The sequence below is a fragment of the Mustela nivalis genome (assembly GCF_964662115.1).
Source record: "Mustela nivalis genome assembly, chromosome: 20".
NCBI lineage: Eukaryota > Metazoa > Chordata > Mammalia > Carnivora > Mustelidae > Mustela > Mustela nivalis.
Genome location: NC_139039.1, coordinates 2,493,034 through 2,518,920, shown reverse-complemented (window position 1 = coordinate 2,518,920; position 25,887 = coordinate 2,493,034). Strand labels below are relative to the sequence as shown.

The 25,887-nt window shown below is 35.4% G+C and overlaps 1 protein-coding gene across 14 annotated transcripts in view; it reads left to right on the top strand.

Moving 5' to 3' along the window:
• PSD3 (pleckstrin and Sec7 domain containing 3) overlaps positions 1-25,887 on the top strand; it is a 733,176-nt gene that overhangs the window by 502,102 nt on the left and 205,187 nt on the right. For all 14 annotated transcript variants that reach the window (XM_082715136.1, XM_082715148.1, XM_082715146.1 and 11 more), the window contains one exon: positions 19,733-19,776. In XM_082715136.1, the coding sequence (XP_082571262.1) occupies positions 19,733-19,776 (44 nt within the window). The remainder of the gene's footprint in view (positions 1-19,732; positions 19,777-25,887) is intronic.

Here is a 25,887-nt window from a genome sequence, read left to right as displayed (position 1 = left end):
TCACGCATTTAGCCCATCCCCTCCACCAAACTCTCCTCCAGCAAACCTCAGTTTGTTCTCTTAACTATAGAATCTCTTATGGTTTACCTCCCTCTCTGTTTTTATCTTACTTTATTTTTTTGTCCCTTTCCTTATGGTCATCTGCTTTGTTTCCAAGATTCCACATATGAGTGAAGTCATATGGTATTTGTCTTTCTCTGACTGTCTTATTTTCCTTATACATCCATAATACACTCTATTTCCATTCAGCCATGCAAGAAATATTAAAGGGGACTCTGAGTGAAAGGGGGAGACATAAAGTGACAGTATAAAGGTAGGGCACACAAAAGCAATAAAAATAAATACTCTGTAAAAAATCAGTCCTGGAACTCACAGAATAAAAGTACCTAAAGTATTAAAAACATAAACCTTAAATAAATACTAAATATATTTATTTATATATTTTATAATATATTTATTTATTTCTATAATTTATGATATATTTATTTATAATAAATACTAAATGTAAATAAATAAATAACATAGATACTTCTGTAAAAAATCAATCATGGAACTCACAGAATAAAAGTACGTAAAGTATAAAAACATAAACCTAAATTGCAGAGTGGAGTAAAGATGAGTTCAAACCTAAACGACCATCAACTTTATAAATAGATTGCTATATGCAGAAGAGATTATATACAAACCTAATGATAATTATACATCAAAACCCACTAATAAACATGCAAAGAATAAAGAGAAAGAGATACAAATATATCACTAAGAAAATAAGTAACCTGTGAAAGAGAGAAAGAAAAAAGGATCAGAAAAAATATTAACAACCACAAAACACATAATAAAACAACAGTAAATACATATCTATCAGTAATTACTTTGAAAGTAAATGCACTAAATTCTCAAATCAAAGACAGTGGCTAAGAAACAATACCCATCTATATGCTGCTTACAAAAGACTCATTTCAATCTTAAGGACACCTGCAGATTAAAAGTGAGGGGTTGGAGAAACATCTATCATGTAAATAGATTTCAAAAGAAAACTGGAGTAGCAATACTTATAATAGACCAAATAGACTTCAAAACAAAGATTGTAACAAGAGACAAAGAAGGACACTATATAATTGTAACAGGACAATCCAACAGATGATGCGACAGTTGTAAATATTTACACACCCAATACGGGAGCACCCAAATACATAAAATAGCTAATAATACACATAAAGGAACTAATTGATAATATAATAGTAGGAGACTTTAACACCCCACTTACATCACAGTACAAATTATCTAAACAAAATCAAGAAGAAAACAATGCAATGGCTTTAAATGACGCACTGAAACAGGTGGATTTAACAGATATATTCAGAACATTCCATCCTAAAGCAGCAGAATACACATTATTTTCAAGTGCACATGGAACATTTGCTAGAATAGATAACATATTAACCCACAAATCAAACCTCAACAAGTTCAAGATGGAAGACATGCTGTATATGTTTTCTGACACCAGGGTTATGATATTAGATTTCAAACACAAGAAAAAAAATCCAGAAAGACCACAAATACATGGAGGTTAAATAATGTGCTAATAAAAAGCCAGGAAATAAAATAAACAATAAACAATTTAAAAACACATGAAAACAAATAAAAATGAAAACACCACAGTTCAGAACCTATGGGATACAGTAAAAGTTGTTCCAAGAGGGAATTTTATAGAAATATAGGCCCACCTCAAGCAGCAAGAAATGTGGGGGTACCTGGGTGGCTCAGTGGATTAAGCCTCTGCCTTCAGCTCAGGTTATGATCTCAGTGTCCTGGGATCGAGGCCCGTATCAGGTTCTCTGCTTGCCTCCCTGCCTGCTTGTGATCTCTCTCTGTGTGTCAAATAAATAAAATCTTAAAAAAAAAAAAAAGCAAGAACGGTCTCAAATAAACAACCTAACCTAACCTTGTACCTGAAGAAGCTAGAAAAAGAAGAATAAACAAAACCTAAAACTAGCATAAGGAAAGAAATAGTAAAGATTAGAGCAGAAACAAATGAAATAGAAAGTAAAATGTCAAAGGACAGATCAAAGGAACTGTAACCAAAGGAACTGGTTAAAGAATCATAAAATTGATAAACCTCTAGCCAGATCAAGAAGGAAGGAGAAAAGACTCACATAATAAAATCACAAGAGAGGAGAAACAACAACCAACACCCCAGAAATGCAAATAATTAGAATATTATAAGAATTATATGTCAAAAAACTGAATGACCTAGAAGAAATGGATACATTTCTAGAAATGTATAAATTACCAAAACTGAACAAGAAGAAATAGAAAATTTGAACAGACTGATAATTAGCAAAGAAACTGAGTTAGTAATCAAAAAATTGCCAACAAACAGAAATCTAGGACCAGATGGCTTCATAGGCAAATTCTAACAAACATTTAAAGAAGATTTAATACCTAGTCTTCTGAAACTATTTCAAAAAATAGAAAAGGATGGAAAACATCCAAATTCTGTGAGGCCAGCATTATCCCAGTAGCAAAACCAGATAAAGATACCACTAAAAAAGAGAAGTACAGGCCAGTATGCTTGATATAAATAGATGCAGAAATCCTCAGCAGAATACTAGCAAACCAAATTCAACAATATATTTAAAAGATCATTCACCACAATCACGTTGGATTTATTCCTGGGTCGCAGGTGTGGTTCACTGTTTGCAAACATGGTACATCACTTCACTAAGAGAAAGGCTAAGAACCACATGATTGTTTAAATATCTGCATAAAAGCATTTGACAAAGTACAACATTCATTCATGATAAAATCCCTCAACAAAGTAGGGATAGAGGAGCATACCTCAACATAGTAAAAGCCTGATATGAAACCCCACAGTCAGCATCATCTTAAATGGAGAAAAACTAAGAGATTTCCCCTAAGAAACAGAACAAGAATGTCCACTCTTACCAATTTTATTCAACATTGTATTAAAAGTTCTAGCCACAGCAATCAGACAACAAAAAGAAAGAAAAGGCATCCAAGTTGATAAGGAAGAAGTAAAACTTGGTATTTACAGTTAACCCAAAGGACTCTACCAGAAAACTTCTAGAATCGATACACAAATTAAGTAGTCACAGGGTACAAAATTAACATATAGAGATACGTTGCCTTTCTCTGCACTAATAATGAAGTAGCAGAAAACGAAATTAAGAAAACGATCCCATTTACAGTTGTGCCAAAAGCACCTAGGAATAAACCTAACCTAACCAAAGAGGTAAAAGATCTATACTCTGAAAGAAATTCAAGACAATGCAAAGAAATGAAAAGGTATTCCGTGCTTATGGATCAGAAGAACAAATAATTGTTAAAATGTTTATACTGCTCAAAGCAATCTGCAGATTTAATGCAATCTCTATGAAAATACCAAGAGCATTTTTCACAGAACTAGAACAAAGAATTATAAAATTTGTGTGGAACCACCAAGGACCTCAAATAGCCAAAAGAGTCTTGGAAAAAAAAAAAAAAAGCAAAGCTGATAGCATCCCAATTCTGGACTTTATACACCTAGATTAATGGAACAGAATAGAAAACCCAGAAATAAACCCACAACTATATGGTCAGTTAATCTTTGACAGCACAGGAAAGAGTAGCCAGTGGGAAAAAGTCTCTTTAACAAATGGTGTTGGGAAAACTGGACAGCTACATACAAAAGAAAGAAATTGGACCTCTTTCTTACACCATACACAAAAATAAATTTAAAATGGGCTAAAGACTTAAATGTATGACCTGAAACCATGAACATCCCAGAAGAGAACACAGGAAGTAACCTCTTTGACATTGGCTGTAGCAACTTCTTTCTAGATATGTTTTCTGAGTCAAGGGAAACAAAAGCAAAAATAAAGTATTAGAATTACATCAAAATAATAGCTTCTGAGCAGTGGTTGACAAAACTGGAAAGCAGCCTATGGAATGGGAAAAGATATTTGCAAATGACATATCTGATAAAAGGTTAGTATCCAAAATATAAAGAACTTATATAACTCAACACCTGAGAAACAAGTAATCTATTTAAAAATGGGCAGAAGACCTGAACAGCCTAACAGATACATGGAAAGATGCTTAACATCACTAATCATCAGCGAAATGCACATGGAAAACTACGAGATATCACCTCACACCTGTCAGAATGGCTAAACTCAACCACATAGGAAACAACAGATGTTGGTGAGGATGTGGAGAAAAACGAATGTTCGTGCAATGTTGTTTGGAATGCAAACTGGTGCAGCCGCTGTGGAAGACAGTATGGACATTTCTCGAAAAGTTAAAATAGATCTGCCCTTTGATCCAGCAGTCCCACTACTGGCTATTTACCCAAAGAATAAGAAAACACTAACACAAAGGAGTACATGCACCCCTATGTTTGTAGCAGCATTATTTATGATAGGGAAGATAAGGAAGTAGCCCAAGCGTCCATCTACTGATGTTCAAGAAGCTGTGGTATACACACCCACACACACACAGTGGAATGTTATTCGCCCTAAAAAAGAATGAAATCTTGCCATTTGCAACGACATAAATGGAAATAGAGTGTATAATTCTAAGTAAAATAAATCAGAGAAAGATAAATACCATATGATTTCACTGATAAACAAAACAAATGAACAAAGGGAAAAAGAGAAAGAGCAAGAGGAATTAAGAAACTGATTCTTAATTATAGAGAACAAACTGATGATTACGGGGGGGGGATGGGTTAAATAAGTGATGGGGATTAAGGTTGTACACTCATTGTGTTGAGTACTAGTGATGTATGGATTGTTCAAACTATATTTTACACCCTTGAAGCAACATGACTGGAATAATTATGTTAATTAACTAGAATTAAAAAGTTAAAATTTTTAAAAATTTAGGAAAGCATAAAAATTCAAAGAATAAAATGGTTTGTGTATCTTAACTTGTTGTTTAGCAAATACTGAAAAACATAAACTACTTTTTTAAAAGTTATATCTTTCCCAAGACACTACATTTTAGCAGTTATGGGGCTAACTTGTGTTCTGCTGCTGTTTGCTGTCAGAATTTTCTGTCTGTAGTAAAAATGGTCATGAAAGACTGGTCCTCTCTTGGGAAACATTCCTTTATTTGAGATTGTCCTTGTTACTTATTTTTATGGAATGATGATGGTAGTAGATAGTGTTGTGCTTTAGTTTGTTTTTAAAAAATTTGTTTCCTCACTTGGCAGAATTTAAAACTTGGCAATTCCATGTGGGTTCCCAAAACCTCTTTAGAATATTTTCCTGTTTATGAAATCCAAAAACCTGGTAGTCACTGGATTAGATCATTTAATTTGGCTGTATTGATTGTTTTAGATGAAATCTAGTTCCATTTGGTTTGTCTTTCCTTGCTTTGTCTAGTCCATGGAAATGACAGAGAACAAATGCCATGCCTGGTGTTCTCCCTAAATGTCAGAGTCCCCTAATGATCATTTTTTACAAGCCTTTTGTAAAAAGAAATCTGCTTGTTACCCACCGGTTTTTTAACAGCACACATTAACTTTGCCATCATATCTATAATCATTAAATAGTTGATCCACTTTTCTTAGGTATTTAAACAATACTGCATGCATTTTATAAAGACACTTAGAATTTGTTTTCCTTATGTTCTAAAATTATGAAGCATCTTTATTATGGTACAAGCCTGGTAGTTCTTAACAAGTAAGGTTTACCCACAGGAAGGTCTAACAACTGATTATAGCAAGTATACTTCAGTTTTTGAATTCAATAATTGAAGTTATTGGTATATTTCTTCAAAAGAATGGCTTAGCTATCTAAATCCAAACAAGTTTTTGATAAATAAGTTATACTGCAAGAGGATTAAGTTATAAGAATTAAAAGCAAAATCGAGATAATTATAAATGCGATGAGTCTGAAAATCATGAATAGTCTGAATCAGATCAGAGGATAGTTAGACATTTGCTGAAGAATATTTTGGATGTTCATCGTAACTCACATGGAAGAATGTGGTGATTCACTAAGAACATAGCTACATTAACTTTTCCCAAGCTGTCTGGCTCTAAAGATTGCTATATTAAGTTACAGCTGTATAATATTTTTGTATACTAGTTTTTAATGCCCACATTGGTTTGAAACATGGAGGGTACTTATAAAATATGTGTTGCAGTCTTTCTATCTTTCATGAGAATCTCACTTAATGAGAGTACCTCTTCTGCCTGGAATCCATACCACTTCTTAAGAGTGTTTTGACAGGGTCATGGCAAGGTTATTTAGGGAAGGACAAAGAAGAAAGTGTAAAGTAGTGAATAAAAATATGGGTTCTGGAGTCAGTCTTATGTTTGAGTTCCAGTTTTGCCACTTACTAATAACTTCGTCACTGGAATAAGGTTGCCAGACTTAGCAAATAAAAATACACAAAACCCAGCTAAATGTGAAGTGCAGATAAATTATAATATTTAGCATAAATATCTCTCATGCCAAGTTTGGGGACATATTTAAGTTATTCATTGTTTATCTGAAATTAACATTTAACTTGGCATCCTGAATTTGATCTGACAGCCTACAGCATTCAGCAAGTATCAGTCCACCTTATTCCCAGCCTTAAGATCAATGGAGTAAATTATACTTGTAGAGGGTTAAGTTAAATAATGTACAGAAGTGCTCAGTTCACAGTCCAGTGCACAGTAGCACTCAGTAAATGTCAAATATATAGAAGACCTTCTTCCAGTTGTCACACATCTAACGTGGCATCCTAAAACAGATAGGGCTCCAGCACTAAAATGTTGTTAGACATTCATTTGGAGTTCTGTGCCAAATTCTAAGATCCTTGAGTGAAGAGTATACTAGTCTGAGTGGTCAGAAACTTTGTACTCTTGTGTTTTAAAATTTGGGGAGGAAGAATTATATAGCCCAGGCTAGTTCGGATACACAGGTGGAAATAGGAAGTGAGCGCCTATATTTTTTAAAGAAATCAACGGTCAAGGAAAAAATTATAAAGGCTTTAGAGTCTAACTGCCTATGATTCCATTTTGAGATCTGCCACTTAATAGCACTTAAAGTCTATGCACTCTATTTCCCTTCTCTGTAAAATGGAAATAATACCTGTGGGTAGTGGTAAATGATGATGTAGGTTATTTATAACCCTAGGAACAGGTCTTGGCACTTGTTAACCACTCAGTAAATCTTAGTTTGTTGGCATAATTTGTCCGTGATGCCAAACTGCCTGTTTATTTCAGAATAAGTGATTCTCCCAATGCCCAGCGTATGTTTGCCATGGGATATTGATTGGCTAAGGGGCATGGAATGGGTAGATTTGGATATCTAAATTCAGATGTTCTATAAAATCTGAGGAGGGCAGAAGTAGACTGCATGTAAGAAAAGTAGTTCTTTTTATTTACGTGTCACTTAGCCAGTGTACAAATGGTTTCATATCATCTCCACAATTCTGTGAGGTAGGTGTTTTACTGTCTGCAGATGAAGAAAGCAGAGGGTTAGTGTTAGTGGCCAAAAGTCATAACAGGTGATCCAAGAGGCAGGTTTGGTACGAGTCTACTGGTTTCTAGTTCATTGTTCTTTTTTCTACATTTACTGATTCCTATCATAATTGCTGTATTAGGATTATCAGCATTGAGGTCTTTGTCTTCTCAATTTTTTTTTTTTAACGTTTGCTGTGGTTGAGACAATTTATGAGGCACTGTGAAGACAAAAGAGAGGCAGTAGACTTGATTACATGTGCAAGAAGTTTAAAATTTATTATCATCTAGTTTTCAGTTGAAATGACGCATACATGCTATGGTAAACATTCAAATAGTGTAGGTTATCCATTGAAAATTCTCTCTCTATCCCCATTTCCCCAATCGCCCTCTCCAGAGGCAATCACCGTCAGTGGTTTCTTCTGTATTTCATAAAGGTTCTGTGTAAACATTATGTTTATATATTTATATTTATATACATGTACACCGCTTTATACCTTTATTCTTTTAACAATATATTGTAATGTATCTACTTCATTTTTAGTTTAAATGACTTTAAATACTAATGGGTGACAGTATATCTCTGGTTCTATTGTTAAAACTGTCTTATTCAATTTTTTATTTGTGTTTGAGGCATGTAAAAATGGGCCACCCTTCTCCCGTAATTTAGGAAGATAGCCTGATACATCCCAGATCTGCCACTGCCATTACCTCAGTCTCCAGGTCACATCATCTCTAACCAGACGCCACCAGTCTTTCTGCTACTTCCCTTGCTCTCTTCTAGTTCTTTCTCCACACAGAAACCAGGATGACCTGTAAGAACATGAACTAGAGCAGGTCTCTCCTCCATGGTTGCCCAGCACACACAGAAGTTCTTTGCTTTCTGGTCAAAAAACCCTATGTGACCTGTCTACCTATTTGCCCTTGCAACAGGCCTTCAGACTCACCATGCTCAGTTACACCAAGGAGCTACTTACCGATCTTCCCTTTATCTTTGTGAAGCTGCTCTTTGTCACTCATTAAATTTCCTTGCATAAAAGTTTTCTTGTCCATCCTGTTGAAAGCTAGTCTTTTAACTTACCTTATATTGAATATCTTATGGTAATTATCTAGAAGTGTACCAGAAAATGACAGAATCATCTTGCTGTTTGTGTTTTCTTATTCCTTTATTGTCTGTTTCCACCCCAGTCTATCTAAGTTCTTTGCTTGTGTTTTTCACCACTGAACTTTCAGTGCCTATATTAATACCTGACAACCTGATAGATAGTAGAGACTCAGTAAATATTTGACTGAATATATGAATGAATGAGTGAATAGTTTTAAGAGATTTGTTTAGACTATATTGTTACAAGTGTTGCAACTGTTTACTGTACTATTGATGTTACATAGGAATTAACGTGTTCTGGTAGTGAAGAAGGAAACTATACTATTTTGTATACTTATACTGTATATTATACTATTATAGAAAAAAATTATCGGTAGTTATAAAAAATTACTTAAAAATTTCCTCTGACATATTAGCATATGTTATGATAAAATATTTGTTGTAGTTATTGTACAATAGAGTGATACAATAAATATGAATTATGTGACCTGTGCCATTTGAAAGAGTTTATGAAGATTCAGTGATGTTGAAGATAATTTGAACTACCATCAATTCATGTTGTCTGTGATAAGTTTTAGGTGTACAGCATAATGATTTGATATTTCTATATATTATAAAATGATCACCTTACATAGTTATAGAACATTTTTTTTCCTTGTGATGGTGAATTTTAACTTAATCCACTCTCTTAATAATTTTCAAATATGCAGTAGAGTATGAACTATATTCACCATGCTGCACATTACATCCCCATCACTTATTTTTGTAACTGGAAGTTAGTACCTTTTGACCTCTTCACCCATTTTATTCACCTCTCAATCTGGCAACCATCAGTCTATTCTATGTATCTACAAACTTGCACTTTTGGTTTGTTGTTTTTGTTTTAGATTCCATATATATGTGATATCATACAGTATTTGCCCTTCTCTGTTTGACTTGTTTCATCTAGCATAATGCCCTCGAGGTCCATCCATATTGTATCAGATAGCAAGATTTCACTCTTTTATGGCTGAATAATATTCCATCATATATACGCCACACCTTATCCATTCATCTGTCAGTGGATACCTAGGTTGTTTCCGTATCTTAGTGATTGTAAATAATGCTGCAGTAATCAGGGGGCTGTGTATATCTTTTTGAATTAGTACTTTTTATATTCTTTGGATAAATGCCAGGAACTGGAATTACAGGATCATATGATATCTCTAGTTTTAATATTTTTGAGGAACCTCTCTGATGTTCTCCATAGTGACTACACCGATATACATTCCCACCAACAATGCACTAGGGTTCCTTTTACTCTGCATCCTTGTCAGCATTTGTTCTCTCTTGTCTTTTTGATACTAGCCATTTTAACAGGTGTGAGGTGATAATTCATTGTGGTTTTTATTTACATTTCCCTGATGATTAGTGCTATTGAGCATCTTTTCATGTACCTGCAGGCCATCTCCTTGGTAGGGGGATGTCTATTCAGGTCCTCTTTGGAAAAATGCCTATTTAGATCATCTGCCCATATTTTAATTGGATTTTTTTCTGCTGTTGAGTTATGTATATTATATTTTACATATTAAACCCTAATCACATATATGATTTGCAAATATTTTTTTCCCATTCAGTAGGTTGCCTTTTTATTTTGTTGATGATTCCTTTGCTCTGCAGAAGCTTTTTAGTTTGATACAGTCCCACTTAACTAATTGCAACTCTTTGCTCCTTTGCAAAGGCAAAACCATCATTACCAATACTGGCATAAAAGAACTTACTCTCTATGTCTTCTTCTAGGAGTTTTATGATTTTAGGCCTTACATTCAAGTTTGTAATCCTTTTTGTGTTAAAATTTATGTATGGTATAAGATAGTGGTCCAGTTTCATTCCTTTGCATGTAGCAGTCCAATTTTCCCAACACAATTTATTGATTAGACTGTACTTTCTCCATTTCAGATTTTTGGCTTCTTTGTTATAAATTAATAGATCATATATATGTGGATTTTTTCCTGGGCTTTCTATTCCATTGATCTGTGAAATCTGTTTTCATGCCAGGATCATGCTGCTTAGTTATTGTAGTTAGTTGTTGTAACATAGTTTGAAATCAGAGAGTATGATGCCTCCAACTTTGTTCTTCTTTCTCGGTTGTTTTGGCTGTTTGAGGTCTTTTGCGGTTCTTTCCATCTTTTAGAATTGTTTGTTCTATTTCTTTAAAAATGCCATTGGAAATTTTATTTGGATTGCACTAAAGTGGAAGACTGCTTTGGATACAATGGACATTTTAATGGTATTCTTCCAGTCCCTGAACACATAATATCTTAACATTTATTTGTATCGTCTATAGTTTCTTTCATTAATATCTTACAGTTTTCACTGTATAGGTCTTTTACCTTCTTGGTGAAATTTACTCCTAGGTATTATATTCTTTTTGATGTAATTATAAAGTAGAATTATTTTAATTTCTTTCTGATTCTCTGTTATTAGTGTTAGAAACACTACAGATTTTCATATATTGACTTTGTATCCTGCAGCTTTATTGAACCCTTTTATTAGATCCACTACTTTTTTTGATGGAGTCTTCAGGGTTTTTTATATGTAATACCATGTCATCTGCAAATAATGATCATTTTACTTACTTTTTTATTTCCTCAACTTGAATGCCTTTTATTTCTTTTTCTTACCTAATTGCTCTAGCTGGGACTTCCAGTACTGTTGTCAATAAAAGTGGCAAGTTTAAGTATCTTTGTCTTGTTCCTGACTTGAGGAAAAGTTTTGAGCCTTTTCACTGCTGAGTAGTATGTTAGTTGTGCACTTGTCATATATGGCCTTTATTATGTTAGGGGATCTATTTACAGTTTTAGAAAGTGAGAAAAAAATTCTAGTTAAAATTGTTGCTTAAAAAGGAACTTAGTGAGGCACCTGGGTGGCTCAGTGGATTAAGCCTCTACCTTTGGCTCAGGTCATGATCTCAGTGTCCTGGGATCGAGCCCCGCATCGGGCCCTCTGCTCAGCGGGGAGCCTGCTTCCCCCTGTCTCTGCCTGCCTCTCTGCCAACTTGTGATCTCTCTCTCTGTCAAATAAAATAAATAAAATCTTAAAAAAAAAAGGAACTTAGTACAGATATTGAACCATTATATTGTGTACCTAAAACTAATCTAATGTTATATGACAATTATACCTCTATTTTTAAAAAAGAAACTTAATGGCTATTTACTATTTGAATTTTTGCATTTGCAATAGTGTCATTCATACTAGCATATTTAAGAACTTTTCCTTAAGACATAGTAGCTAATCAAATGGAAAGCAATTGTAAGGTGTACTAAAGGCTCTTTAGGGGAAATGTGCTCTGTGTAAATTCTCATAACACCTTACTGACCAACCCATCCCTCAAAATGAATGAATGAAAATACGTGTGTGTGTGTATTTGTTTGGAGTATTGCATTAGTAGAAATGTTAATTGGGAATTATAGTTTTATTTATTTTCATGTTTGGTTTAGTGGTACCTCCAGAACTGCTCACCAAATCTTTTGTGTGCCTGTTTGGTATTATCTTTGGCTACGTTTCTTTTCCCTTCAGTAAAAATGAAGGAATGGTGGTTTCTATTTTAGCTCATAAAGATACATTTGACAATAGGCAATCATGCAAGCCCCATGTTCCCCTCTACCCCTTAGAGAATCAACTCTCTCTCTCTCTGTCAAATACATAAGTAAAATCTTTAAAAAGTTAATGTCAGTCAGATATATGCTCACCCCCACACTTTAAATCCTTAGATCCAGAGATTGGAGCTGTTTTCCTTCTATAAAATTTTTACTTAAAATATCACATTAGATTTTTAGATACTGTGTGTGTAAAAGCATCTTGCACATTGTAAATAGGAAGCAAAGTTAGACTGTCTTACCTAATTCTCCATTAGGTAAAGCTCAGTGAGATTTAGCATCACATTTTGTCACCCTCACATAAGAGGCCCCTGAAGGCAGAATATATTTGTCTGCACCTAGCATAATGTCACTCCAGCCAACACAATGCTCTAAAAAATGTTTATGTGATGAATTACACATATTATACCTCTGAGGTATACACATAGTATACCTCAGATTCTCATTCAATAACAAAAGCATTTTTAAATTAGTTTTCTGTTGTCTGTTTTGGGTTTTTGCTGGCACATCTACCCAATTGCGTCAGACAGATAATGGTTTGGTTTTTCTGCCATTGCTGGCTGGGTTTGTTAAGTGCACCACAACAGAAGGTTCAAGTTAATTGTCCAAGACATAGATTTGTTTACATGGTGGCTGGATTCAAAAAACAGATCTAACTATAGATATGGGGAAAAAAACAAAATAAGTTACTTTATATTGAGCATGCTTCTGTCACCCTGAGTGAGAACTAGAGATGAATGTTTATGATGTTGCTTGTAAATATATGTTCTTTAATGCAGTACTCTTTAAACTTTGGTAAATGAAAATTGTCTAGTGGGTTCAGGAACACAGTGACTTAAAGGGGATCAATCTTGAGAAACTCATCTTTAGTACTTTCTCCCTAAGACGGATCTGCCCTATGAATGCTCTGTGGTCCAAGCTTCAGGCTGTTTATTCTGTGCCTCTACTTGACAGTTGCCACTTAAAAAAAGGAGGGGGGTATAGCTCTTACCATAATCTTATTTGGTACATTGAATACACGTAGAATCCTGCAGGAATAGAAGGGGCAAACAAAAAATCCATTCGAAAGACTGATTTTAGGGAAACGTCTAATGTGGAGGGTAATGCAGTTTTTCAGTATTATTCTAAGGCATAGAAAAGAAAATAAAAATAGAACGCCATTGCTTTGACCTATTTTTTGAGTTTCTCTAAACAATTTGAAATTCATTTAATTACGAGTTTTATCATTCGTTTTAAAATAACGTCTTTTCAAACATAGTCTCTCTTTGATAATAACATCCAGAGTAGTGCATATTTAATTTTGTACTTAAAAGTCTGCTTAATCTGAATATCTGCATGATATTTGCCTTGGAAAAGATAGCCCTAGTGTTAATGGTGTTAATGGTGTCATAATTCTTCCTGGGTACAAATTTCCCTGTGGTTACTGTCTCACTAAAGGAAATTGGAAGCAATCCAATTTATCTTTTGTACTTTTTATAATAATTGAAAGAACACATAGAGGAAAAAAATCATTGGAGTTTAGAGATGATTGAACTAAAATACATGAATATCGTAGATTGCAAAATGTGCCTCTCTGTGAGGAAGGGGTGGCAGGAAGGGAGAAGGAGGAAGAGAGAGAGAGAGAGAGAAACTCAGGTTACACAACGCATGGTAATGGGAAAACTTCAGAGAACCATGTGTGGGCTGTCAGCAGTGGTGTTGAGCTGTGAATAAAATTGCATTTTATCATCTCAATGAGAAGCAATCAAAAGTTAGGAACAAAGACTTAAAAGTAAATTTAGACCAAGAAACCTTAATCTCTGTAATTTAAGCAATTTACTTTTGCTTTCTCATTCTTAAAATTTAATGAACTTCAAATTTGAAGAATCATTCTGTCCTGTTTAATCTCAGTGGAGGCATTTGACTGTTGTCTAACTCCTGGGTTAAACTGCAGGAATCTCACTTAAATAAATATTTGGTAAGAACACCTGCATGGCTCAGTCAGGTAAGTGCCTGCCTTTGTCCTGGTCAAGGGGGTCCTGGGATCCTTGCTCCACAGGGAGCCAGCTTCTCCTTCTGCCTGCTGCTCCCCCTCCTTGTGTATGTTCTCTCTTTCTCACTCCGACAAATAAATAATAAAGTCTTTAGAAAAAATTAAATTGTTGGTAAATTTGCAAAGTGGTTTTTAACAAGTTCATATAAAAGTCAGGAGTAGAGCATTTAGAAGTATTTATATATTTTCTCTACTGGGAATCTGACCAGTAGATATGGGATGAGAAGATCTGGGATGGAGCTCAATAATCAATATTTTTTTTTTTTAATTCTTTGACCGATTTTGTCAGCCACTTAGGTAAGAGATTATGTTTTATCTAGGGACCGACTCTGGAAATATTTCTGAAAATCAGCCTTTCTAAGATATCTGTCTTACATTTGTACGTTTGTACATTAGTTTCCTAGGGCTGCTATAACGAAGTACCACAAACTTGGTGTCTTAAAACAACAGAAATTTATCTTCTCATAACTTTGGAAGCCAGAAGTCTGAAATCAAGTTGTCAACATGCTGTACTCCTCCTGGAATGTCTAGGAGAGAGTCACTGCCTCTTCTAGGTGACGGTGCTGGTTAGCATTCCTTCCCTTGTGCCTGTGTCCATTTGCTGTGTTCATCTTCACATTGCCCTCGCTGCTTCTGTCTTTCTGAAATCTCCCTCTTCCATCTTCTACAGACACCACCCAGTGCAGATCCCCTCCCCATCTCAAGATCATTAACTTAATCACATTTTCAGTCTTTCTGCTAGATACAGAAATGTTTACAGGTTCCAGGGATTAGGACCTGGACATCATCTGAGGGTCCATTACTTAGCCCACCACAATTGTTTATCACCTCACAGCGTATAATACGTATGGGTCACTGTGGTCTTTGAAGGTTGATTTATCCCTAGCTGTCAGTTTATAGCCACTGGGATCTAACAGCCTTTCATGACAATGTTTGCCTACAGACTTTGCTTTCTTGGAGCTAGGTCAAATAACCCCTCACATAGCCAGGGATAAATTATTTTCCCAAGCTATAGTCTACATCTCCAGTTTCAGCCATTTATATGGCAGATAGGTTTACTTTTAAGTGGACTGAGACTATAGGATCAGTGGCAAACCAGTCAGTCATGGTCACCAAACAAAGGCATTTCAAGCCTGTGTCCTAGCAACAGTGACTTTTGTTGAAAGCTCATCCTTTAGAATATTAGAGTGACCACCATTATTGAATGTATTCTGAGAGAGGCCTTGTTACCTTTTCACATGGGTCTTGACAAGCCAGGCATTTACGGTACTATAAAGTTTGGTCTTAGGAGGAGAGAATGTAGTTAGTTTTAGTTAGTTGATAAGAGAGAATATAGTTAGTTGAATGAATTTAGTCAATTGATTGCTGAGAAATGTGATTTCTGAGTCAGAGTTTGTGGAAAATAACTATAGGACCTTGAAGAAGTTAATTACACTGGACTTCATTTTCCTTAATCTATAAAAGGAAGAATTTGTTTGATGATCTCTAAGGCCTCTGTCAGCTCTGAAATCTCATTTTGTTGTTTCTTGAGTGGAAATTTGAGAGTTTTACAAATCATCCCAAAATCATTATTACTAAGAGACTTATCCTTATGCCATTAGTAGGCAGATACAAATATGACTTTGACTTGGAACTTTCTCGATTGTGTAATAGGAATATAATGGTATTTGGATGAAATAGTTGATAGAAGAATTCTGCTAGTCCCAGGATTCTGACTTGGCTATATTTTATATTACTGTAAATCACTTTTATGTAGGCTTTATGTATGGTATTTCACACTCAAAAAATTACTTCATACTGATACAGTTTACTAAGATTGAGAATACATTCCCACTTTTAGGTCTTCATGCCTTAGTTCCTTTTTACTGAGTTTGTGGTGCTTTGAAAACATCCAAGTGTGTGTGACACGCGCATCTAATGTTCACGAGAGTTCACACGAGCTGAAGATAAACCCTCAGGCTCACCCGCATTTAAGTGAAGATAAGGTGTGAGTAACAGGTATTATGCAGAGAGGAGAAAATGCAGGGGACTGTATTGTGTCACAGAAAATAAGGAAGAACATATTTGAGAGTATCCAGTGCTGCAGATGGGCAAAGTGACACAGGAACACTGAAAAGTGGCCTTGAATATAACATGAAAGAAGCAGGTGCACTTATTGTGATCCGTTTTTAATGGAGGAACAGCAAGGAAAGCAGGATTGCCTGAGTTGAAGAGAAGACATTAAATGGAAATATTATAGAAACTTCTCTCAGAATTTGGCTAAAATAGGGGCTGAGGACAAAGGGTGATAACAAAATTACAGAAGTGGGGTTTAGGGAGACTTGTACATGTTTGACAGCTGATAGAAAGGAGCTAATAAAAGAGGAGACGTCACCACAGAAAGGGAAGGTATCAGGACCAATTTTAGAGGTTTAGCCTGGTAGAGTCACGATACCCCTTCCCGTACCATCAGAAAGGCAGAGAAAATAGATGCCCTTGCCAGATATATTTTAGGAAAGATGGCAAAAAATTAAATGAGACTCATGAATGAAGTCTCTCCTGAAGTTTGAGATGCTAAATATTCAGTGACAATAATTTATGCTCTTGTTTAATTTAGTTTTCACTATCAGTGGAAAAAAAAAAAAAAAAGCTCAGGAGGATTACACTAGTGACTAGGGCGGTGCTACCCCTTCTTTAATACATACCCCAACTTCCTTGACTTCAGGGCTGGGCCCAGTCATTATACCTCATCTTCCAGCCACATGGATTAGTCCAGGGGGAGGACAGGTGATCTAAATCACACCAATTAGAATCTTTTCAAATTGGAGTTAGGGAAAAGAATTGTTTTCTCTTGTTGAGAGACATAAATGATGTAATGGGTATTGCTTGTTATAGAAATGTTTCTTGTGTAGTAAAGGAACAAGGAGTGGAGATGTTTGGAATGGAAAGAGAATAGTTGAGAAGCAAGGAGGAGAGTTTTAAGTGCCTGTGTCCCTGAGGCCAGCTCCATTCATGTTTTTATGATTTGGCTGCATAAACTGTTAGGTGCCCCTTATGTGTAAGATAGCTGGAGTTAGGTATTTGTATTTGAAATACTAAAGAAACCTTAACTAATACAGGGGATATAAATGTGGAGAAGGCAGAGTAGGATTGTTCAAGAGTTTCAATGTTTCTTTTTTAGGTACAACAGAGAGGCAGTGGGATAAAGAAGTTGAAGATACTAATAAGACTTTTTGATGTGATAAAGCATGGACGAGAATGAAAGGGATGACTGTGGGCTTAAAGACAAATCAGTTCTTAACTAAGCTGAGTGGATAGAAGGATAGGAAATTGTGATGAAGGATATATAAGTTTTAGTTGCATTTCCAAAACCCATTTTCCTTTTTTTTTTTTTTTTTAAGAAAAACAGTGTGTCATTATAAAGCACCAGAAAGATTCAAGAAAATCCCTTTGTAATTTTGCAATTGAAAATGATAAGGATAACATCTACTTTTTAGATTTGTCATGTTATAATATATACATTGGGAGAGGATTACAGTATGGCAAGTTTGTTGAATTTTACAGAATACTTTTATTTACTTTTATATACTTTTTTATATACTTTTACTTTTATATACTTTATAAAAGTTTTTTATTGCATGATATGCATCTGAGCAAGAATTTTCTATTTTGGAACTCAGTACCTTGTTAAGTAAAATATTCTCATGAGCAAAAAAATTTGAAAAAACTTGTTCTAGGACAGAATTGAATGTATTAGAAAATATTTAGATGCTTAGCTATCACTGTCAAGTATATCTACTTTATGAATACATTTTTAAAATTTTACTACATCATTAAATTATTCTAGGTAATTTTGAGTATGGTAGTATATAAAGAACCTTTAATGATCTCTTTTCAACCACAGTTTCTCACTTAACTGTTACTTGTGGGTTTAAAATGCTCATACAAGTCATGGAGCCCATTAAAAAGACATTTATCCAGCAAGTCTCCCGAGGCTTGTTAGATGTCTGCTCTCTCTGCACTTCTAAATAAGTGCAGCCTCATGAGACATTTAAACAATAGGTTGTTGTAGTTCTTCAGTAAATCTGAGTTCCTCAAAAAGAACATTTAATTTACAGCATGGTCTTTGTGCCTCGGTTTACCCCTTATTTTAATTTGATGTTCTATCAGTTTTTGTATTTGAGGATACATTTTACCATGTCCTGTTACTTTTTTTATGAAATGCCTCCTGATTTTTATTTGTTTCATAATTATCTGGTATTTAAATTTACTATTGTAGGGGCCCCTGGGTGGCTCACTGGGTTAAACTTACTATTGTAGCCACCCTGCAGAATTCCCACAGAGTTTGTGAAAATACTGGCTAAGGGTACATGAATTAAATCTTAAGTAATATAAAATCAGTAACCTAAATATATTTGTACTGAATCTTTGGTGACTTGAATTTCTCCAAGTCCTTCTTTGAAGGAAAACATTCCAACATCATTATAATGTTAAGATGCACATATCCTTTTCTTCAGTATGTGTTGTGTTGGTTTTATAGCTTGTGTTTTCTTTTACATCTTACACAAAATTAAGAAAGCACAGATGGGAGTAGCATTTTCTTGGGTGGTTGTCATAGTGGAACAACTTGATTACAAGGATCTGATCTTATCTGGGAGAATCAGAGAATCAGGCTGACTGTCATTATCATTACCAAAGCTCTAAAGAAGTTTTCTGTCTTCCCTCTCCACCACTTCAAGCGTACCAGGGTAACAGTAATGTAAAGCACAATTATGCAGTTAGACTGATAAAAACTCCATAAGTCGTTGGTATAGAAACTCAAATTATTCTGAGACACTTTTCCATACCCTAGGTTCAGTCCCTCTCATGTGTATCTTGTTCATTAAAATGTTATGAAAACAGTTAAATTTATTACATCAATGAAAAAAGTTGGCATACTTCAGTACCCAAACTAGTGAAACTATAAGACCATATTTCGAATAAGAAAAATAGAGTACATGGTCTAATTTTAATCATATCCTAATATTTTACTGTGGTAAAATGTAACACAGTATTGTGTGTCTTACTTATAAATGCCATTTTTTACTTTGTGCAAAATCTGTTTCACCAAATCCTGTTTACCCTGGGCTTATTTGCTTCACCTGTGTGTTCCTTACTTTCAGAGCCAACAGGGTGACTAACAAGGGGCTTAGGAATTGGTTGCTAACTCGGTCTAGCCTTTTGGCTTTGGTCATTTGCTGAATTAAAAATACTGAACAGAGGGTCACCTGGGTGGTTCAGTGGGTTAAAACCTCGGGCCTTAGGCTTGGGTCATGATCTCAGGGTCCTGGGTTCGAGCCCTGCATCAGGCTCCCTGCTCAGCAGGGAACCTACTCCCCCCTGCCTCCACCTGCCTCCCTGCCTACTTGTGATCTCTCTCTCTGTCAAATAAATAAATAAAATCTTTAAAAAAAAAATAAATAAAAATATTGAACAGAATGAAAAGAATAATTCCATCTTGTTTTCTCTCTTTACAGGCGCTGTACAACTCTATTAAGAATGAGAAGCTAGAATGGGCAGTGTGAGTATGCTGGCTGTCAGCTTTTTAATACATGATTTACTTGTTCTTTTCTTACTGTCTTTCTTTATGCTTTAGAGGTGATCTTAGAGAAGGATTAAATATGCATGGCCAGTTCTCATTTCAGACCAGTGTCTAACATTGTATAAAACCTTAAGTAAACCCTGAGTATCCCATGTCTTTTTCTGTTTACTTTTAGTCTAGTTGCCTTGCCTAGAGACAATTAACTTTTTAATGTATCCTTTTTAAAAATAGCTTTCAAAAAGAAAAGCTGATAAATCACCTATAATCCAGAATCTAATACAAATGATTTTGGTACCATCTACTTGTTTTAATTCCCTCTTGCCTATCATCGTAGATCAAGGTTTTCCAAATTTGTATCCAATGTCCCTAATTATACTAAGATACTGAAAAACTTGAGAAATGATAGATTAAATAACCAAAAAAAATATTTTTAACTGCAAAACTTTCAGGAGTTTGTACAATGCCAATATCCAAGAAAGGAATCAAATTCGCAATGTTTTCTGAACCTTTTCAACAGTGTAATGTAGTTGGTTTCAAGGTACATACTTTGGGAGATAATATTACAGATAAATTATATCTAACCCTATGTAGACCAACAGTACTACTCATGCTGAACTTTCTCTGATCTTTCTTTCACTGCAGCAGTTAGGAATTTAACTTAAAATTATTGTTAACTAAAGTTATCTATAAATTAGGTCAAAATGTTTTTTAAATAGAACTACATGTGAATTTTATTTTTGGTTTCCACTGATATTAAGCATTCATAAATATTATTCTACCATGTGACCTTACATAGCAGTCTGCATGAACTTAGGTTTATATAATCAGAACTTAGGGGATAAATCTTATTCTTTCATATGTACACTGGAAAAAAGAGGTTTAGCAATTGACTGCATATATCTCACAGATAACAGGTTAGAATGAATTTTTTAAAAAGTACTACTAAACTGTTTCCAGTAACTGTTAGCTCATATAGTACTGTTTTAAATTAGGGATTCAGAGTTTAATTTGGAACTAATATTTGCAAGTATATGTGATGTGTCTATATTTATATACATCATGAGACTCAAAGTATGTCATTTCAAGGAAAACTTGTTAAGATAATAAGAATTCATGGCCTACCCAAAGTAATCACTTTTGGACTTCTCTCTAATGAATGAAAGTGGGTTTCCTAGGAAAATTTCATAAATAATATACTTAGAATCTTGCTAAACTATTAAAGGCATATCCTGACCTAAGTAGAGTAACTCCTGTAGTAAAATATAATAAAAATGAAGTATAAATACATTCATACTAAGGGAGAGAATATTTTTCTTTTATTAAGCTATTTTAAAAACCAAATAAATGTACCCTTGAGGATATGTTTTGTAAATCCAAATTCTTATTTTTTTTTCTGTTTTTTTTTTTTTTCTGGTTGTTAATTTTTTATTTTTTATAAGCATATATTTTTATCCCCAGGGGTACAGGTCTGTGAATCGCCAGGTTTACACACTTCACAGCACTTAGCAAAGCACATACCCTCCCCAATGTCCATAACCCCACCCCCTTTCCCAACCCCCCTCCACCCAGCAGCGCTCGGTTTGTTTTGTGAGATTAAGAGTCACTTAGGGTTTGTCTCCCTCCCAATCCCATCTTGTTTCATTGATTCATCTCCTACCCACTTAAGCCCCCATGTTGCATCACCACTTCCTCATATCAGGGAGAGCATATGATAGTTGTCTTTCTCCCCTTGACTTATTTCGCTAAGCAGGATATGCTCTACTTCCATCCACGTTGTCGCAAATGGCAAGATTTCATTTCTTTTGATGGCTGCATAGTATTCCATTGTGTATATATACCACATCTTCTTGATCCATTCATCTGTTGATGGACATCTAGGTTCTTTCCATAGTTTGGCTATTGTGGACATTGCTGCTATAAACATTCGGGTGCATGTACCCCTTCGGATCACTACGTTTGTATCTTTAGGGTAAATACCCAGTAGTGCAATTGCTGGGTCATAGGGCAGTTCTATTTTCAACATTTTGAGGAACCTCCATGCTGTTTTTCAGAGTGGTTGCACCAGCTTGCATTCCCACCAACAGTGTAGGAGGGTTCCCCTTTCCGCATGCTCGCCAGCATCTGTCATTTCCTGACTTGTTGATTTAAGCCATTCAGACTGGTGTGAGGTGATATCTCATTGTGGTTTTGATTTGTATTTCCCTGATACCTAGTGATATGGTGTACTTTTTCATGTGTCTGTTGGCCATCTGGATGTGTTCTTTGCAGAAATCATATCCTCTGCCCATTTTTTGATTGGATTATTTGTTCTTTGGGTGTTGAGTTTGCTAAGTTCTTTGTAGATTTTGGACACTAACCTTTATCTGATATGTCGTTTGCAAATATCTTCTCCCATTCTGTCAGTTGTCTTTTGGTTTTGTTAACTGTTTCCTTTGCTGTGCAAAAGCTTTTGATCTTGATGAAATCCCAGTAGTTCATTTTTGCCCTTGCTTCCCTTGCCTTTGGCAATGTTTCTAGGAAGATGTTGCTGCGGCTGAGGTCGAAGAGGTTGCTGCCTGTGTTCTCCTCAAGGATTTTGATGGATTCCTTTCGCACATTGAGGTCCTTCATCCATTTTGAGTCTATTTTTGTGTGTGGTGTAAGGAAATGGTCCAATTTCATTATTCTGCATGTGGCTGTCAAATTTCCCCAACACCATTTATTGAAGAGGCTGTCTTTTTTCCAATGGACATTATTTCCTGCTTTGTCGAAGATTAGTTGACTGTAGAGTTGAGGGTCTATTTCTGGGCTCTCTATTCTCTTACATTGATCTATGTATCTGTTTTTGTGCCAGTGCCATGCTGTCTTAATGATGACAGCTTTGAAATAGAACTTGAAGTCCGGAATTGTCATGCCACCAACTTTGGCTTTCTTTTTCAATATTCCTTTGGCTCTTCGAGGTCTTTTCTGGTTCCATACAAATTTTAGCATTATTTGTTCCATTTCTTTGAAAAAGATGGATGGTACTTTGATAGGAATTGCATTAAATGTGTAGATTGCTTTAGGTAGCATAGACATTTTCACAATATTTATTCTTCCAATCCAGGAGCATGGGACATTTTTTCATTTCTTTGTGTCTTCCTCAATTTCTTTCATGAGTACTTTATACTTTTCTGAGTATAGATTCTTAGCCTCTTTGGTTAGGTTTATACCTAGGTATCTTAAGGTTTGGGGTGCAATTGTAAATGGGATCGACTCCTTAATTTCTCTTTCTTCTGTCTTGTTGTTGGTGTAGAGAAATGCAACTGATTTCTGTGCATTGATTTTATATCCTGACACTTTATTGAATTCCTGACAAGCTCTAGCAGTTTTCGAGTGGAGTCTTTTGGGTTTTCCACATATAGTACTATAGTATCATATCATCTGCGAAGAGTGATAATTTGACTTCTTCTTTGCCGATTTGGATGCCTTTAATTTCCTTTTGTTGTCTGATTGCTGAGGCTAGGACTTCTAGTACTATGTTGAATAGCAGTGGTGATAATGGACATCCCTGAGGTGTTCCTGACCTTAGCGGAAAAGCTTTCAGTTTTTCTCCATTGAGAATGATATTTGCAGTGGGTTTTTCATAGATGGCTTTGATAATGTTGAGGTATGTACCCGCTATCCCTACACTTTGAAGAGATTTGATCAGGAAGGGATGCTGTACTTTGTCAAATGCTTTTTCAGCATCTATTGAGATGGTTCTTGTTCTTTCTTTTATTAACGTATTGTATCACATTGATTCCTTTATGGATGTTGGACTAACCTTGCAGTCCTAGAATAAATCTCACTTGGTCGTGATGAATAATACTTTCAATGTACTGTTGGATCCTATTGGCTAGTATTTTGGTGAGAATTTTCGCATCTTTGTTCATCAAGGATATTGGTCTGTAGTTCTCTTTTTTGATGGGATTTTTGTCTGGTTTGGGGATCAAGGTGATGCTGGCCTCATAAAATGAGTTTGGAAGTTTTCCTTCCATTTCTATTTTTTGGAACAGTTTCAGGAGAATAGGAATTAGTTCTTCTTTAAATGTTTGGTAGATTTCCCCCGGGAAGCCATCTGGCCCTGGGCTTTTGTTTGTTTGGAGATTCTTAACGACTGTTTCAATCTCCTTACTGGTTATGGGTCTGTTCAGGCTTTCTATTTCTTCCTGGTTCAGTTGTGGTAGTTTATATGTTTCTAGGAATGCATCCATTTCTTCCAGATTGTCAAATTAGTTGGCGTAGAGTTGCTCATAGTATGTTCTTATAATAGTTTGTATTTCTTTGGTGTTGGTTGTGATCTCTCCTCTTTCATTCATGATTTTATTTATTTGGGTCCTTTCTCTTTTCTTTTTGATAAGTCAGGCCAGGGGTTTATCAATTTTATTAATTCTTTCAAAGAACCAGCTCCTAGTTTCATTGATTTGTTCTATTGTTTTTTTGGTTTCTATTTCATTGATTTCTGCTCTGATCTTTATGATTTCTCTTCTCCTGCTGGCCTTAGGGTTTTTTTCTTGTTCTTTCTCCAGCTCCTTTAGGTGTAAAGTTAGGTTGTGTACCTGAGACCTTACTTGTTTCTTGAGAAAGGCTTGTTCCGCTATATATTTTCCTCTCAGGACTGCCTTTGTTGTGTCCCACAGATTTTGAACCGTTGTATTTTCATTATCATTTGTTTCCATGATTTTTTTCAATTCTTCTTTAATTTCCCGGTTGACCCATTCATTCTTTAGAAGGATGCTGTTTAGTCTCCATGTATCTGGGTTCTTTCCAAACTTCCTCTTGTGTTTGAGTTCTAGCTTCAGAGCATTGTGGTCTGAAAATATGCAGAGAAGATCCCAATCTTTTGATACCGGTTGAGTCCTGATTTACGACTGAGGATGTGATCTGTTCTGGAGAATGTTCCATGTGCACTAGAGAAGAATGTGTATTCTGTTGCTTTGGGATGAAATGTTCTGAATATTTCTGTGATGTCCATCTGGTCCAGTGTGTCGTTTAAGGCCTTTATCTCCTTGTTGATCTTTTGCTGGGATGATCTGTCCATTTTAGTGAGGGGAGTGTTAAAGTCCCCTACTATTAATGTATTATTGTTGATGTGTTTCTTTGATTTTGTTATTAATTGGTTTATATAGTTGGCTGTTCCCACGTTAGGGGCATAGATATTTAAAATTGTTAGATCTTCTTGTTGGACAGACCCTTTGAGTATGATATAATGTCCATCCTCATCTCTTATTATAGTCTTTGGCTTAAAATCTAATTGATCTGGGGCGCCTGGGTGGCTCAGTGGGTTAAGCCGCTGCCTTCGGCTCAGGTCATGATCTCAGGGTCCTGGGATCGAGTCCCGCATCGGGCTCTCTGCTCAGCAGGAAGCCTGCTTCCCTCTCTCTCTCTGGCTGCCTCTCCATCTACTTGTGATTTCTCTCTGTCAAATAAATAAATAAAATCTTTAAAAAAAAAATCTAATTGATCTGATATAAGGATTGCCACTCCTGCTTTCTTCTGATGTCCATTAGCATGGTAAATTCTTTTCCACCCCCTCACTTTAAATCTGGAAGTGTCTTCGGGTTTAAAATAAGTTTCTTGGAGGCAAGATATAGATGGGCTTTGTTTTTTTATCCATTCTGATACCCTTTGTCTTTTGATTGGGGTATTTAGCCCATTAACATTCAGGGTAACTATTGAGAGATATGAATTTAGTGCCTTTGTATTGCCTGTAAGGTGACTATTACTGTATATTGTCTCTGTTCCTTTCTGATCTACCACTTGTAGGTTCTCTCTTTGCTTAGAGGGCCCCTTTCAATATTTCCTGTAGAGCTGGTTTGGTGTTTGCAAATTCTTTCAGTTTTTGTTTGTCCTGGAAGGTTTTAATCTCTCCTTCTATTCTCAGTGATATCCTAGCTGGATATAGTATTCTTGGCTACATGTTTTTCTTGCTTAGTGCTCTGAAAATATCATGCCAGCTCTTTTTGGCCTGGCAGGTCTCTGTGGATACGTCAGCTGCCAATCTAATATTTTTACCATTGTATGTTACAGACTTCTTTTCCCGGGCTGCTTTCAGGATTTTCTCTTTGTCACTAAGACTTGTAAATTTTA